This window comes from Marmota marmota, unplaced genomic scaffold, assembly GCF_001458135.2.
Source record: "Marmota marmota marmota unplaced genomic scaffold, marMar, whole genome shotgun sequence".
NCBI lineage: Eukaryota > Metazoa > Chordata > Mammalia > Rodentia > Sciuridae > Marmota > Marmota marmota.
In genome coordinates, this window is record NW_026000076.1 from 9,555,705 (window position 1) to 9,571,669 (window position 15,965).

At 37.0% G+C, this 15,965-nt stretch overlaps 1 protein-coding gene across 5 annotated transcripts in view; it reads left to right on the forward strand.

The window, feature by feature from the left end:
* The first annotated feature begins 7,846 nt into the window (after nt 1–7,846).
* Nucleotides 7,847–15,965, forward strand: part of LOC107155117 (guanylate-binding protein 5-like) — a 33,389-nt gene continuing 25,270 nt past the window's right edge. Inside the window, exons 1-7 of one of the 5 annotated variants that reach the window (XM_015500909.2) lie at nt 7,847–8,188; nt 11,114–11,429; nt 12,070–12,197; nt 13,360–13,469; nt 13,725–13,918; nt 14,283–14,522; nt 15,671–15,951. In XM_015500909.2, the coding sequence (XP_015356395.1) occupies nt 11,240–11,429; nt 12,070–12,197; nt 13,360–13,469; nt 13,725–13,918; nt 14,283–14,522; nt 15,671–15,951 (1,143 nt within the window). In that variant the 5' untranslated portion in view covers nt 7,847–8,188; nt 11,114–11,239. The remainder of the gene's footprint in view (nt 8,189–11,113; nt 11,430–12,069; nt 12,198–13,359; nt 13,470–13,724; nt 13,919–14,282; nt 14,523–15,670; nt 15,952–15,965) is intronic. The other 4 variants (XM_015500910.2, XM_015500911.2, XM_015500912.2 and 1 more) reach the window with 4 other exon arrangements.

Here is a 15,965-nt window from a genome sequence, read left to right on the forward strand (position 1 = left end):
GTAGGAATATACATCCACATTGTAAAAGCTATCTATGCTAAACCCAAGGCCAGCATCATTCTAAATGAAAAAATATTGAAAGCATTCCCTCTAAAAACTGGAATAAGACAAAGATGTCCTGTTTCACCACTTCTATTCAACATCATCCTTGAAACTCTAGCCAGAGCAATTAGACAAAAGAAAGAAATTAAAAGGATACAAATAGTTAAAGAAGAACTTAAACTATCACTATTTGCCAATGCCATAATTATATGTTAGGAAGATGCAAAAAAATGCCACCAGAAAACTTCTAAAACTAATATATGAATTCAGCAAAGTAGCAGTATATAAAATCAACACCCACAAATCAAACACATTCCTATACATCAGTGATGAATCCACTGAAAGAGAAATTAGGAAAACTACTCCATTCACAGTAGCCTCAGAAAAAATAACATACACGGGAATCAATGTAGCAAAAGAGGTGAAAGACTTCTACAGTGAAAACTACAGAACACTAAAGAAAGAAATTGAAGGAAACCTCAGAAGATGGAAAGCTCTCTCATGTTCCTGGATAGGCAGAATTAATAAAAATGACAATACTACCAAAAGCATTCTACAAATTTAATGCAATTCCTATTAAAATCCCAATGACAATCCAAATAGAAAAAGCAATCATAAAATGTATTTGGAAAAATAAGAAACCCAGAATAGCTAAAGCAATCCTTAGCAAGAAAAGTGAAGCAGGAGGCATCACAATTCCAGACTTTAAACTATACTACAGAGCTATAGTAACAAAAATGGCATAGTATTGCACCAAAATAGACTTGTAGACCAATGGTACAGAATAGAGGACACAGAGACAAACCCACAAAAACACACTTATGTCATACTAGACAAAGGTGCCAAAACATTCACTTGAGAAAGATAGCATATTCAACACACAGTGCTGGCAAATCTGGAAATCCATAGGTAGCAAAATGAAATTAAGCCTCTATCTCTCACTCTGCACAAAAATCAACTCAAAGTGGATCAAAGACTTAGCCACTAGAACAGAGACCCTGCACCTAATAGAAGAAAAACTAGGCCCAAATTGTCACCATGTCAGCCTAGGATCTGACTTCCTTAACAGATTCCTAAAGCACAAGAAGTAAAATCAAGAACCAATTAATGGGATGGATTCAAATTAAAAAGCTTCTCAGCAAAGGAAATAATCAATAATGTGAGGATACAGTCTACAGATTGTGAGAAAATCTTTAACACATATACTTCCAATAAAACATTAATCTCTAGGATATAAAAAAACTCAAAAAACTTAACACCAAAAAAGAAAACACACACACACACACACACACACACACGCACACACACACAAATAACCCAATCAACAAAATTGCTAAGGAACTGAAAAGACACTTCACAATAGAAGAAATACAATCAATCGACAAACATATGAAAAAGTGTTCAACTTCTCTAGCAATTAGAGAAATGCAAATCAAAATTACACTAAAATTTCATCTCACTCCTGTCAGAATAGCCATCATCAAGAATACAGGCAACACTAAATGTTGGTGAGCATGTGGGGGGAAAAGTACACTCATACATTGCTGGTGGGACTGCAAATTGGTGCAACCACTATGGAAGCAGTATAGAGATTCTCAGAAAACTTGGAATGGAACCATCCTTTGGCCCAACTATACCACTCCTCGGTTTATACACAAAGGACTTAAAATCAGCATATTACAGTAATGTAGCCATATCAATGTTTATAGAAGCTCAATTAATATATAGCTAAACTATGGGACCAACCTAGGTGTCCTTCAATAGATGAATGGATAAAGAAAATGTGATGTGATATATATATATATATATATATTTTTTTTTCCAATGGAATTTTATTCAGCTTTAAAGAAGAAATTATGGCATTTGTCAGTTAATGCATGGAGCTGAAGAATATCATGCTAGGTGAAATAAGCCAATTCCAAAAAAAACAAAGGCTGAATGTTTTGTCTAATATGTAGATGCTAATTCACAATAAGGTGGGGGGCACTAGTGTTAGATTAGATGTAGAAAAGTGAAAGGAGGGGAGAGTAGGAGATGTGGGGATAGGAAAGATTGTAAAATGTCACAGACATTATTACTGTATGTATATATGTGACTGCATGACTAATATGATTCTACAACATGTACACACAGAAAAATGAGAAATTATATCTCATCTATGTATGATATATTGAAATGCATAAATACATTCTACTGTCATGTATAACTAATTAAAACTAATAAAAAAGAAATTAATGAGCAAGATTATTGTTAGACACAAAACTGCAATGGAGAACTAGGTTTGCTCAGCGATATCTATAATAGCATAGGCACCAAGGAAATGTGTAACCTGTTAGCTAATGGATAGTTATAACCTCTTCAAAAATAATCACACATTCTAAATAGATCTAGGGTGACTTTCAGTTTATAGTTTTTCAACGTATCTGATATCTGCTGGATTGTCCATTTTTCATTCCCCATCACATATTTCTCTTTATTCTAACAGATTTATTTATGTGGATGCTATTTAAGTTTACAAATCATCTTAATATGTTGAATTTAGGTGGGTGAATACCTGGAAAAAAACATGAGTTTATTAAGTAGAAGGAAATTCTTTAAATTACATTTAGGTAGTGTTTGGTCTTTGGAATTCATAGCAAAAAAATTATACACAATTTTATCAAAAGTTTTCTTTAATGAATAAAGTGTCATCCGATCCTTGTTAATTGTTGTTCTTATTATCCTTTTTTGTTGCTCCTCTTCATGCAGTGCTATATCAGCAGGCATAAACCAGAGATTGATATATGACCATTAACTAATTAAGTCATTTAGTAAACATCTGTTTTAGCAGTGTGTCACTGTGACCGAAAGACCTGGCAATGTGGGGGGGGGGAAGTAGCTCTGAGCCTGAGATGAGGCAGAACATCATGGTGGAAGGACTCGGTGGAGGAAAACAGGATATGGCAAAGAGGAAGGAAAGAGAGAGAAGAGAGAGAGAGGACAAAATTCAAACACCAAGTACATACCCCAGTGACCTACATCCTCCAGCCATACCCTACATGCCTACAGTTACCACTTAGTTATCATACCATTGGTTTGGATTAATCCACTGATTAGGTTATACCTCTCATAATCTAATCATGTCACCTCTGAACATTCTCATGTTGTCTCACACGTGAGCTTTTGTGGGACACCTCATTCTAAACCATAACATCACTTAATAATCCATGAGCGATTCTTGTTTCTATGGATATCAGCTATAAATTTCTTTGCCTTGGAAAATGCTTCCTACTATTTTATTTCCAGAGATACATCATTGGTATGAGTTTGATTTGCACTGAGGCATTGAATGAATTTGTAAAAATAGATCTGTAAGAACAAATAACTCCAAAGAACAAGAATCACCAGTCAAAATTCTAGAGCTACCTTATCCCAAGACTGTGCTCACTGCAACTCCATTTTCTCTCTTTCTCAGGTGAAAATCCCAAAGCTAAAAATTTCAACATATCTATGAAGGATACCAGGCATATCTTTTAAAATTGGATGTTTTATCTTTGACCAGACAAAATATGAAAAGGAGTTCCTAGCTCATATTGAGGACATGTTGGAAAATTAACTAAAAATCCTTAATTCCAGGAACAATAAAAAAATTTTCTATTCTTAGATCTTCACCAACACAAGGACCAAGACCCTCAGGGAAGGAGTCAAGGTCACTGGGAATGGTGAGTCTCCACTTCTCATCCTAACTGGTGAGGTGGACAGAGATATTAGGGGGCACACAGGTGGCTCTGAGGTGTTCCACCTGCTGGGTGCTGTGTTCCCAATTGCCAGCATCTCTGTTTGGTCCAGAGGTGTCTGTGAGGCCAAATTCTTGCCAAAGTGCTTGCCCTATTTCTGAGGATGTGCTGCTTCTCCTGGGGCATCTACCAGAGAATGGTAGAAAGGAGCTCTGCGTGGGAAACTGAGGAGTTCTTTCCACGTTCCTCTGAGGAAGGAGAACTGAAGTCCTTTCCCTGAGAGACCAACATCCAGGTTCCTGGTGTTACATGGAGCATGAATGTCAAGTAGATTGTTGTCTCACAAATTCAAGGAATGAAATCTGTGGACACAGGGTGAGAGAAAAGTAAATGGATTTATTAGAGTAATAGAAAGCACAGCTCCCAAAATGGGAGGGGGTTGCAAGAGACAGATGCCAATGGGTGTCTGTTGTCTAGAGATTTTTAAAAGCATAACTGATGGCCCAGTGCAGGTGACTGGTGGGGTGTGGGACAAATCGAACTCTTCATGTTCTGAGCTTAATACGTGCATAAGTTTAATGCCTTATTTACATAATTAAGAGGACCCATCCAACCTTGTGGTTTGACATGTCTGTTGGGGAGAGGAAACACTTTACATAAGGGTAGATTTGGTGGTCAGCTATTGTTAACGGTAGGAGTAGGGTAGCTAAAAAAAGAGCCATTGTGGTTAAAGCTGTCAGGGGTAGTGACAGGATGTTCTATAGGTCTGACATTTCCTTCCGATATATCATGATATTCTCCTCCCCTTTTGCCTTCTCTGAGGCCCTTATCCTGTCTGTCTATGGGTGTTCCTGCCTCATGGAGGCAGAGGCACTGCTGTGGGGTTGCCTCTTCCACCTTTCTCCTTCTGTCCTCAGACACTGATTTTGTGATTGTGCCCTGACAGGAAATGAAAAAATTAAAAAGATGTTTCTTAAGGTGCAATTTCCATCTTAAAAAATTAGTTATTACTTGTTGGTTAAAAATACTAGGTTGATTAATTAAAAAAGAATAGAAGAAAGTGGTAGTGTCTACAATAAAATGAGCAATGTTGAAAGAAAGTGATTGTTCCTTGTATTAACAACATTCAATACTACATACATTTGATAAAGCTGGTTTTATATGGAATAATTAACTTTCAGTCTCTCTGATCAACTCTCAAATATCACTACTAAATGGTCAAAGTTTATTTATCCTGAACTGTTTCTAAATAAATGATCCAAACATTGGATCATCCAAACATTGGAAAGTTGACTAAAAATCCTTAATTCTAGGAACAATAAAAAAATTTCTATTCTTAGATCAAACAAAAAAACGCTACATAAATTACTTTTGAGTTGTTTTTTGCTCCATTTTCTTTGTGAGAATGAAACAATACACCCTCAGTTTGTTTTAAATTTCTTCCCTAAAGTAGCAACAGAAAAGTGGGAAGAGGAAATGGAGCAGACTGGCAGCTTTATCTTGACCACACTGACCTGCACAGGAGCCGGGCAGGAAATGCTCACTCACAGCTTAATCCCTAGTTTCTGAGCAGAAAATCCTTAGTTTCTGATTCATTGAATCTGAGGGATGGGGAGGCAAGGGAGAAAGTAGGCTGATAGCCTGATCTGAAGAGTTCAGCTGCTGGCTTTAGTTGTTATTACTTTAAAGCTATCATTATTGTAACTGTGGCTTTTAACTCTGTATTTTATTGTCCACATGATTTAAGAGACAGTGTTGTTTCAAGAAATGATTAGTTCATGTTTTTAGGCACATAACATATGAAGGTATAATTTCATCATATCAATGACTAAAAGGGGTGAGGAAGAACCTCTTGAAGATTAAGTCTTTTGTATGTTATTGAAATGAAGCTGGCATAAGTTTCTATTAGAGTTTTATGGCTTTAAGGTATTAAATATAAGCTGGGGGTGGCAGCACAACGCCTATAATCCCAGCGGCTCAGGAGGTTGAGGCAGGAGGATTATGAGTTCAAAGCCAGCCTCGGCAAAATTGAGGAGCTAAGTAGCTCAGGTGAGACCCTGTCTCTAAATAAAATACAAAATAGGGTTAGGTATGTGGCTTGGTGGTTGGGTACCCCTGAGTTCCATCCTTGGTACCAAGAAAAAAAAGATATTAAATATAATCCCCATGGTAAATATTACATGTGAATACTGTCCCTACTATTAGGATTAGTATAGTCACCCTAATATTAAACAAAATTCACTTTGAATCAAAAGAGGTAGAAGAGATAGAAGAATAATACATACTAATAAATATTCTAATACAGAAATAAGATATAAAATTATAAACATTTATATCACTAATAATGGGTGTTCTCAGGTGTTGAAGTCAAAATGGACAAAACTGAAGTGAATATAGGCAGTTCTACAGTAACTGGAGAATTCAGTACCAAGGGATAAATAGACATATTCTCCATGGACTCGATCATGAATTTCTGATCCACTGACAACATCCTATGTTTCTGCTGGAGTATAAGAACGGTTCTTAAGGTAAATTTAGGCAGCATTTCTCCAAAGGGTCTTAATAATGTTCCAATACATCTGAATCTACAGCTGTCATTCAATAGGTCTCTTGTAAACTTACTACTGAATCATACTTCAAACAATAAGTGAGATTTTTTTTTTTTGTTGGCAAACTTAACCAACCATGATTTGTGTGAGCAGATGGTACGTGATAGAAGGAAGAGTATGTCTGGTTCTCAAGGATTCATTGGGAGTCTGTTGTTATTTCTGTGGTTGGTTTAAATGTATTGGAAACAAGCACAGCCTAACTGGAACAGAAACAGATTTTTTAGGATCCCTTGTAAGTACAAAGGAAGAACTGATGGCTAAGTATGAGTAATCTAGAATGGGTAGAAGAGGGGAAGATCTTGAATATCAATTTTGATCATAAAATCCATGGCAATAATGAGGGCTATAGCTTAGACTTTCCTGTTGTGGGTACCTAAAAAAAAAATTATGAGAAGCCATCCATTTTAAGAAGTCTTGAAGAAAGGAGTGGATTTTCTGTGAGATATGAGGGGATCTTGGCAAATAGGAAATGGTTTTCACAGATGCTGTAGGTGCCCCACCCAGCTTCCCTTACCACTTACCCTTTCTGCACATTCCACTGATGTTTTACAACAAATATTTCAGATCCCCTAGTTAGTGTTTGCTCTCAAGGCACACGTGGCAAGGCCAGCAATGCCAGGGAGTCAGGCTGCCAGGATCATGCTGCAGATATTGAAGGAAGCAGGAGGAAAACGCTCCCATCCTAAGGGCCAGATTCCCAGGCAGATTTTACCTGGTTTCCTGGAGTTAGCTCAAGGGACTAACCTCGTGGTTCACACAAAAGGAACCACTGGCTCTTGCCCCATTCCTTGGCTTCATTCCCTTCCAGTTTTCATTCCCTATCTCCTACTCTGCTTTGTAGCATTATCTTCCGAGCAAATCCCTCAGTCTCAAATCCTTGACTCTGGAAGGAAATCTCAGGCAACACAGCCCAAGACCCCTGTGTTTATTCTAAATTACAGATAAAACCAATGGTCCTATATGATTGTTGTCAGAATAAAAAGAGATCTAATTATGAAAAAGAAGTAATGATGCTGATGGCAATTATGACACACCACAAACCAGAAGGACTCCAGGAAGTGCTCTGGTTTGAACCTTAAGATCTGTTTATCAGTAGCTCTGTGGTTTTGAACGGGTTACTGAACCTCTGAGGGCTCTAGCTGTTTTAAAATGGAGGCAATTTTTATTGGGAGAGTTAACATAGGGTACTCCATCTAAACTAGTGAGCCCTGTGCATGGAGTATAGCAAATGTTTAGAAAATAACTTCCTTGTCTGCATTCATTGTGTACTAATGCCAGGACCTTTGTCTTTTCCTATCAATTGAATTCTCAGCTTCTGAACCTACCATAAAAGCAATAAACTAACTACTACATGGGTGCACTTAACATTTCAGTTTACCAGACCTACTAAAGTATGTTCTTCCCAGTTGGAGATAAATATCATCTTATCTCAAGCTAGTTCAAATAACACACCCTTGGAAAACTCACAAAAGAGCTCAAAGTTCTCCTTCAGTTACACTATGTATCCAAACCTTCCACCAGAGGAAGCTCGGAATATCCCCTTTGCTACTACTTAGTCACTGAATGTGCTCTGTGGTTTCAGTTATCTGTAGAGAAGTTTGGTAAACCCCTTCTGACTTTTGGCATGCTTACATTTTATATTCAAGTTATCTTTAGGGAGGTGGGAGCTGGGAAAGAATGGAAATCCCCAGGATTGGGGGAAGAGCTCATCAGAACTCATCACAGCTAAACTAAAGTCAGCTGTTGGGACTAATCTTACCAAGTACTCCTGGAAGCAGCTTTTCTACTGGCTCCAAAAGATCTTTGCTCCAGATTTTACAGGTAAGGTAAGGACATGGGCAAGGTGGGAAGAGATTTGCAAGGTTCCAGTAGCTCTTAAAACATTGTATCCAGTATAGCGTGGCATTCTGCCTGACATGCTACATAATGGATCTAGTAAAGACTAAATTGTGGTGTAGCCACATAGACAGCAGAATTCATTGTCTGCTAAGTTTGTTTCCTGCTGAATCAGACACAATAGCAATGGGGAATAGCTGAGGGTTCAAAATGTCTTAATACTGTTTTTCTTCTTCTGCCACCTTATGTCCCATCATATAATTGTCACTAAGTGACATTTGTCTTTACTAACACCTGGTTTTGCTGTTTAAACTGTAGCCTGAATATTTTAAGAAGTTTTCATTATTTTCATGAGGGAGCAATAAATGAAAACGTCAACCAACATAAATATTTGCTGGCATTGTTAAGGACAAAAAAAGAAAAGAGAAAATAGAAAGAAAATAAAAAGGAAAAATTGAAACCCAGAGTGAACAATGAAGTGGTTTTTTGAAAAGAGCAATATATTGTTATCATATTGGCTTGCCCCCTAAACCCCCATGCCATCCACTCCTGCAATCTCCTTAGTCCCTTTTGTGTTGGTTCCTATTTTTTCTACTCTAGTGTCTCTGCTGTTAGGATCACTTAATTCAACAGCTCCATATTGCTGTCCTCTGGGATGCATTCTTTCCAACTGTGGTAGAGGCCCATGACTTTTATAAATGTACAAGATGCGAGAGTGGATCAAAACACAGAAAACAAATGCACATTTGGGCTTATTGTGGATTAGATTTAATTTCCAAACTCAATATTGGTCTAGCAATTTTGTCACTCCTTGGAACTCCTTCCTCCTCTCAACTTCTTTCCATAGCACATGCTAATGAGTCTCATGTTTGTTTGATTTCCACATATCTCTTTGATCAGTGCCTTTTCCTTTCCCTCTAAACTTTGAACAAAACTACACAAAATAAATCAAAAGCAAACGTAATAAAAACAGCAACAATAAAACATAAAACCCAAGATAGACTAACATGGATTTAAAAGAGAATTGTTTTCTTCCAGAAAAATCTATCAACAACACTTCTTAGCATTTTCTTTTATTTCTTGGCATTTTTCTTCTTTGAACTTTTTCTCTCTCTCCTGCAAACCTCTTTTTTTTAAAATAGTAGCTGTACTGATATAAATAGAGTCATTTACTTCCACTTGAGGAAACATTACTTCCACTTTAGGCTTAAAGAATTGAGTGAAATGCCAATGTGATAGCTAGTTACAGGGCTGAGAGATTGAAAATTAAATTTAACTCACTACAAATCCAAATGTGCATTTGTTTTCTATGTGCTTTTTAAAAATATTTTTTAGTTGTCAATGGACCTTTAATTTTTACTTATTTATGTGTGGTGCTGAGAATCAAACCCAGTGCCTAACACATGCTAGGCAAGTGCTCTACCACTAAGCCACACCCTCAGCCCTGATTTCTATGTGTTTTGATCCACTCTTACATTGTTTTCATTTATAAAAGTCTTGGGCTCTACTAGAGTGGGAGAGAATGCATCCCAGAGGCACACGCAGGCTGAGATGTAAATTGCAGAGCAGCAGTTATGAGTGTGGCTCGAACACTATAAATACTCAAAGATGTGCTAGAGATTTGGTCTTCTAAAAGCACTAAAGATGTTACGCAGAGAACACCTGGGAACAATATATAAAGCACTATTATTAATACACATGCTAATGCTATTCACGAGAAAGTCCAAAACCTTAAAGCTGTTAGCTCCCACATTAGTAAATTCACTCGAAAGCATGAGAGTTTGTAAGCTCAGAATGTCTGTATACAGATTTAGTTATATAACTTCTGTTTTTATAGCTAATTAGTGTAGATTATAATTGGGAGTTGCCACATTTTTCTAATCTAAATATGATTCTCACATCTGCTACATGTAAGTCAGGCAGCCAGAATTCTACTTATCTATGGTGCCAATATTGCACTAGCAGTATATTAAAATGGAAAGACACCTGGCATCTGAGCTTCTAAATTCATCATAAAATTGCCCCTTTCTGCAGTACAAGCATTCCCTGACTTCCATGCCCTGGAGCTGTGCCATGTGTGAAGGCAATTTGTGACTTCCTACTATTGTTTCCAAGCAGCAGTTTCTGTTTTGTCTTTTCTAGAGGATTGACAGGGCTTTGGGTATGAGAAAGGGAGAGAATGGATCTTTATGGTTGTCAACAACAACAACAACAACAAAGAAATTCACAGCTTATATAGTCTGCTACAACAATAGTCCAGAAGTATTCATTTTAAGATGTCCATGAAAATAAAGTCAAACAGATAGTGAATTCTTAGTTTTGTAAAATGGCAGAAAACTCAAGAAGAATTTTAACAGCATGACAAGTAAGAAAAGCAAAAATTTGCTTAAAAATATTTTACCAGAGACTCCTCAGATTACAGGAGCTAAAGAACAGAAGTAGAAATTGGTTAAATATTAATAAAAGAAGTTTTGTCTTCCACTCATATAGCCAGGCATAAAATCATCATGCTTTGAACATTTGTTTCAATAAAGGGATTTATTAACTAAGTAAAAAGCACTTCAAAAGTACAGCTTTAAGAAATAAGCACCTGCAAATTATTTTTAATGCTAGATAATGGCTTAGAATTAATGCAATTCACTTTGGACCTGGACTTAAATAAGAGAAATACAAAAATTTATATTTGGCAAATAATCAAGCTAGGGACATAAAAAAAGGAATATAAGTAAACCAAAATCCAGGGGAAGGAGTTAGATACAAAGAACCAGTAGGTAAGATTCAGGAAATAAATTTTTCAATGTCCACCAAATATTTAAGAATAAGCAAGGTAACTGATAGCAGGCCTAGGACCGACTTTACCATGGTGCTCTTGATTATCTTTTTTTATATTTTGTTTTTTAATGTCTTCAGAAAGAGACCATGCTGGGGAACAGTTATGTTTTCAGGTTCAGTAAGCAAAATGGCTTTTTCTGCTTGAAGACTAGAAATTGCTGCTCATCCTACCTCTTCCCTTGAAGACTAAGGAACATCCCAGATATGGCCTCAGAGACCTACATGCCCGGCCCTGTGTGCCTCATCGAGAACATGGAGGGGCAGCTAGTGGTCAAGCAGGAAGCCCTGCAGATCCTGTCGGCCATCACGCAGCCTATGGTGGTGGTGGCCATCGTGGGTGTCTGCAGCACAGGCAAATCCTACCTAATGAACCAGCTGGCTGGGAAGAAAAAGGGTGAGTGCCACCAACAGAGCTCTGCTGAGCCTTCTGTCCACCACACTATGGGCGTCCAGCATGGGGATGGAGGGGAAAAAGACAGTGCCAAGGAGGGACAGTGAAAACCAGTGTTTGGGCCACACCTGGGTCTTTTAACTTGGGGAGATAAAGGGAAGGTTTCTGTCCCTGACATATAACTTTTTAAAAATGTCGATCTTAATGTCTTTCAGGGAGAAACACAATATATTCCCCTCATACAGAATGAGATCAATGAAATAATTTCCATATTTATTTATATATGACAGCGGAATGCATTACAATTCTTATTACATATACAGAGCACAATTTTTCATATCTCTGATTGTAGACAAAGTATATTCGCACCAATTCCTGTCTTCAAACATGTACTTTGGATAATAAGATGGTCCATATGCATAATTATAAACTTTAAAAAATTTACTTGCATATTATTATGAAAACCATAAAAATTTTCCACTTACAAAATTTGACTTTATTCTCCCATTTCTCTATTGTAATGAAGATCGTATTTTCTGCTGCTTTCTTATCTTGCTTTCCTTAAACCCTAACTGAATCATCAAGAAAATACACGAATTCTAGATCCCCTTCTCTGTGACAACCCCTGCACTCCCCTCTGCAGGCTTCTCTGTGGGCTCCACGGTGCAGTCTCACACCAAGGGAATCTGGATGTGGTGTGTGCCTCATCCTGAGAAGCCAGGCCACACCTTAGTTCTGCTGGACACCGAAGGCCTGGGTGATGTAGAGAAGGTAAGGACAGAAGATTCTTTTATGATTAAACTCCTTATCACTGAACATGCTTTGTACAAGGAGTTTTTCATTTTCTTTTTATAAATTTGTACTTTTACTTGACTGGACTATATTGCCCCTCATTTTTTTGTTTCTATTTTCAATAGTGTTTGGAAGCCTAAAGTGAGAAAATATACTTATAATGCAGAATGAGTATTAGAACTACATTGATGTTTTTCCTTAGTAGTTACCAGGTATATAAAAATGGTGCAAATAAACTCACTTTACAAGCTTATATGGTTAGTAGTGGGCACAGGATGAGATGAACTTCGGTTCAACTCAGGGCTCTGGCACTTTTTGCTTTCTGACCATGACAGAAGAGTGAGTCTCCCTAAATTTTTTATATTCTTTTGGGTCTTATTCAACTCATCATAGAAGAAGTAGACACATGGATCCTTTTTACTGCATGGGTCTTCTCTAGTTATATTCTAATAAGTATTTAGCAACAAGTTCACAGAAGAAAATGAATTGGATTTGTACAACTTGAGCATTCCATAAAGATTCCTATCATAACTAATTACAAGCTACTCAAGCGAAGTCACTAAACTCAGACTTGAGAAGAGATGTACACAGTTGACTCTCATGAGCTGTTTTTTGCAACTAACCAAACTTTCTCTTGAATGTCCACTGTTTGTTTTTTATGTTTTGATTTTGATTTTTACATTTGATTTACCTACCAAGATGCAAAGATAGTAATCCAAAATTTCAGCTTCAGTTTCCTTACAAAATGGTGATATTAATTATGAGTTCATCCCACAGCATTAAAATTAGGTAAGATCAGTAATATGAACTCCCTTGTGGATAATAATTATTTGATAAAATAGATATATGGATTGTTCACATAGGCTGATTTTGTTTTAGTACCTGGAAAACCTTGATTTTAACTATTCTGGTTACCCCATTGACTATTAATTTTGCAATTATCTATCAGTGGCTATAAGTGGGACTTGGGAGTTAGAAATGTATGCTTTTGGGTAAAATTATCAATGATAAAACTATGGAAGTTCATGTGTTTGATCACTTGTGTTTTCCCTGCTTAACACTTGTATATCAGAATCTTATTTTCAATGATAGTTCATTTGGAAATGCCATTTGACATGACTTAAATTTGTTTGACTTCTAGGGTGATGATAAGAATGATACCCAGATCTTTGCTCTGGCAAGCCTTCTGAGCAGCACCTTTGTATACAATACCATGAACAAAATTGACCAGGGGGCTATTGACCTACTGCAGTATCCTTGTGAGGTTTAGGATGGCACCAAAGCCACAGAGAACGCCATTCATCAGCTGCAAGTCTGTGAAACTTTGTAAATCCCCCAAATGAAAATGGGTAGACACTGAATGTACAGTCAAGAGCCCTCATATTCACTGATGATGAAATGTTGATTTGTTAGTTGCCAAATGCAAAATGCAGGTTTAGGGAACATGAAATCAAATATAGGCTTAGATGCTGTGCTATTTCTTCTACTTTTCCTTAATCATCTCAGCAATGTGACAGAACTGACAGATATACTCAGGGCAAGGACATTGCCTGACAATGGAGTGAAAGATGCTGATGACATTGGAAACTTCTTTCCAGACTTGGTGTGGACTATAAGAGACTTCTACCTAAGCCTGGAAAGAGATGGACAACTCATGACAGCAGATGAATATCTGCAGAATTCACTGAAGATGAAGAAAGGTAAATAAATGCTTTGGTTTTGGAAAGAAGAAGGAAAGTAACCCAAGAAATGATCTCTTTTGGGTAGAAGGCTAAATGTATCATTTTCCCTATTTATCCACCTAGCTGTTTTAAAAAAAATAATGAATATTATTAATTTCAAATGAAGTAATATGTTCAATATCAAAATTTATTACTCCCTTGTTCTTGGGAAAAATTCTTTCCTTTTTTCTTTCCCCTGATTAGTTATCCTTAATATTTTTCTAACGGTATATGAAGACATAATAAGTTGAGTAACACCAGGGAAAGGACATATATTTGAGGAGAACAGATTAAAGTGAATGTAAATTCTAAAGAAAATAAATACTGTTTTTTTCTTCTCCAGGTAGTGATCAAAGAACTCAAAGTTTCAATTTGCCTCGTCTGTGTATTCAGAAGTTCTTTCCAACCAGGAAGTGCTTTGTCTTTGACTCACCCACTCACCAGAAGATCTCCCAGCTAGAGACACTGAAGGAGGATGATCTGAATTTTCAGTTTGTGCAACAAATGGCAGAATTCTCTTCCCACATCTTCAACAAGTCCAAGATCAAGACACTTCCAGGAGGCATCAAGGTCAATGGACCTTGTGAGTATCTCTTTAAGGATTTTCCTTCTATTCAACATAATGTGTAACATGTAACAAGGTCCTTGGGTCAACATTGCATAAACAATTACCACTGTGCAAATCATATGCACCATGTTTACAAAAGCTATAATGAATACAAAAAGTATTTCTAATATTTGTTTTAGTAATGCCTATAAGATTACATGAAATAGGAACATGATGAAGTTAGATATTTTATCTTTCAGTCTTCCCCTGTTCATTAGATTACTCCCCGTAGATTGACAGCATTTGTTCAACAAATAAATTAGATGCATGTGGTGTGTCACAATTTTGGTAGATATAGTGACACATACCTGTTCCCTGTGAAAATGGAACTTGGTTGCTACAAGTATTGAACTAAGGTCCAGTATTGAACTAGACCCTCTAAAGATATCCAATCAGACTTCTTGCTCTACCTTTACCTAACAACTTCAGGTTTCATAACTTTGTAAATGATTGTTGTATTATTGAGGGAAGTAGAAAAATGACAAAGAAGGAAAACCAGAAAGTTCCAACACAGAATAAGGGACAATTGGTCTAAATTGTATAATTTGCTTCTTTTCAGAGAATGGTATGATAACTTAAATACTTAAAAAAAAATGAGAGAAGAGGAAATTTTGAAGAAAATGGAAATCCAAGGCAGAGGGAAACAAAAGGAGGATTAAAGAGGCAAAAAATCCAATCACATGAATGTGCATGATTTTATAAGATCATCTGCTTACTTCTCTATGGAGAAGGATTAAAATCATACAATCATATATCTTGGGGCTGAGGTTGTGGCTCAGCCGTAGAGCGCTTGCCTAGCATGTGTGTCGCCCTAGGTTCGATTCTCAGCACCACATACAAAGAAGTAAAAAAAAAATATCAACAACTAATAAAAATATTTTTTAAAAAATCATACAATCATATATCTAGACTTTTTTGCTATTTTCTTTTTTAGCCCCTATTTCTTTTCCCAAAGAAGGAAACACCTGTCTTCTTAATCTCACGATTTCCTAAAGAAAGTTCTCTACTGGTCAGAAAGTTGTTGAATGAATGTTATCAGAATTAGTTGACATTAATTAATCAATTAGTCAATTGTTTCATTGACTTTTTATGCAAATAACACCAGAATCTCTTCCTCTGTGCAGGTTTAGAGAACCTGGTGCTGACCTATGTCAATGCTATCAACAGCAGGGATCTGCCCTGCATGGAGAACGCAGTCATGACCCTGGCCCAGAGAGAGAATGCAGCTGCAATAAAAAGGGCACTTTCCCACTATGACCAACTGATGGGCCAGAAGGTGCAGATGCCCACAGAGACCCTCCAGGAGCTGATAGACCTGCACAGGTCCAGCGAGGGAGAGGCCATAGAAATCTTCAAAAAGAACTCTTTCAAGGATGAGGACCAAAGTTTCCAGAAGGAATTACAGGTAATTGTGTGTTT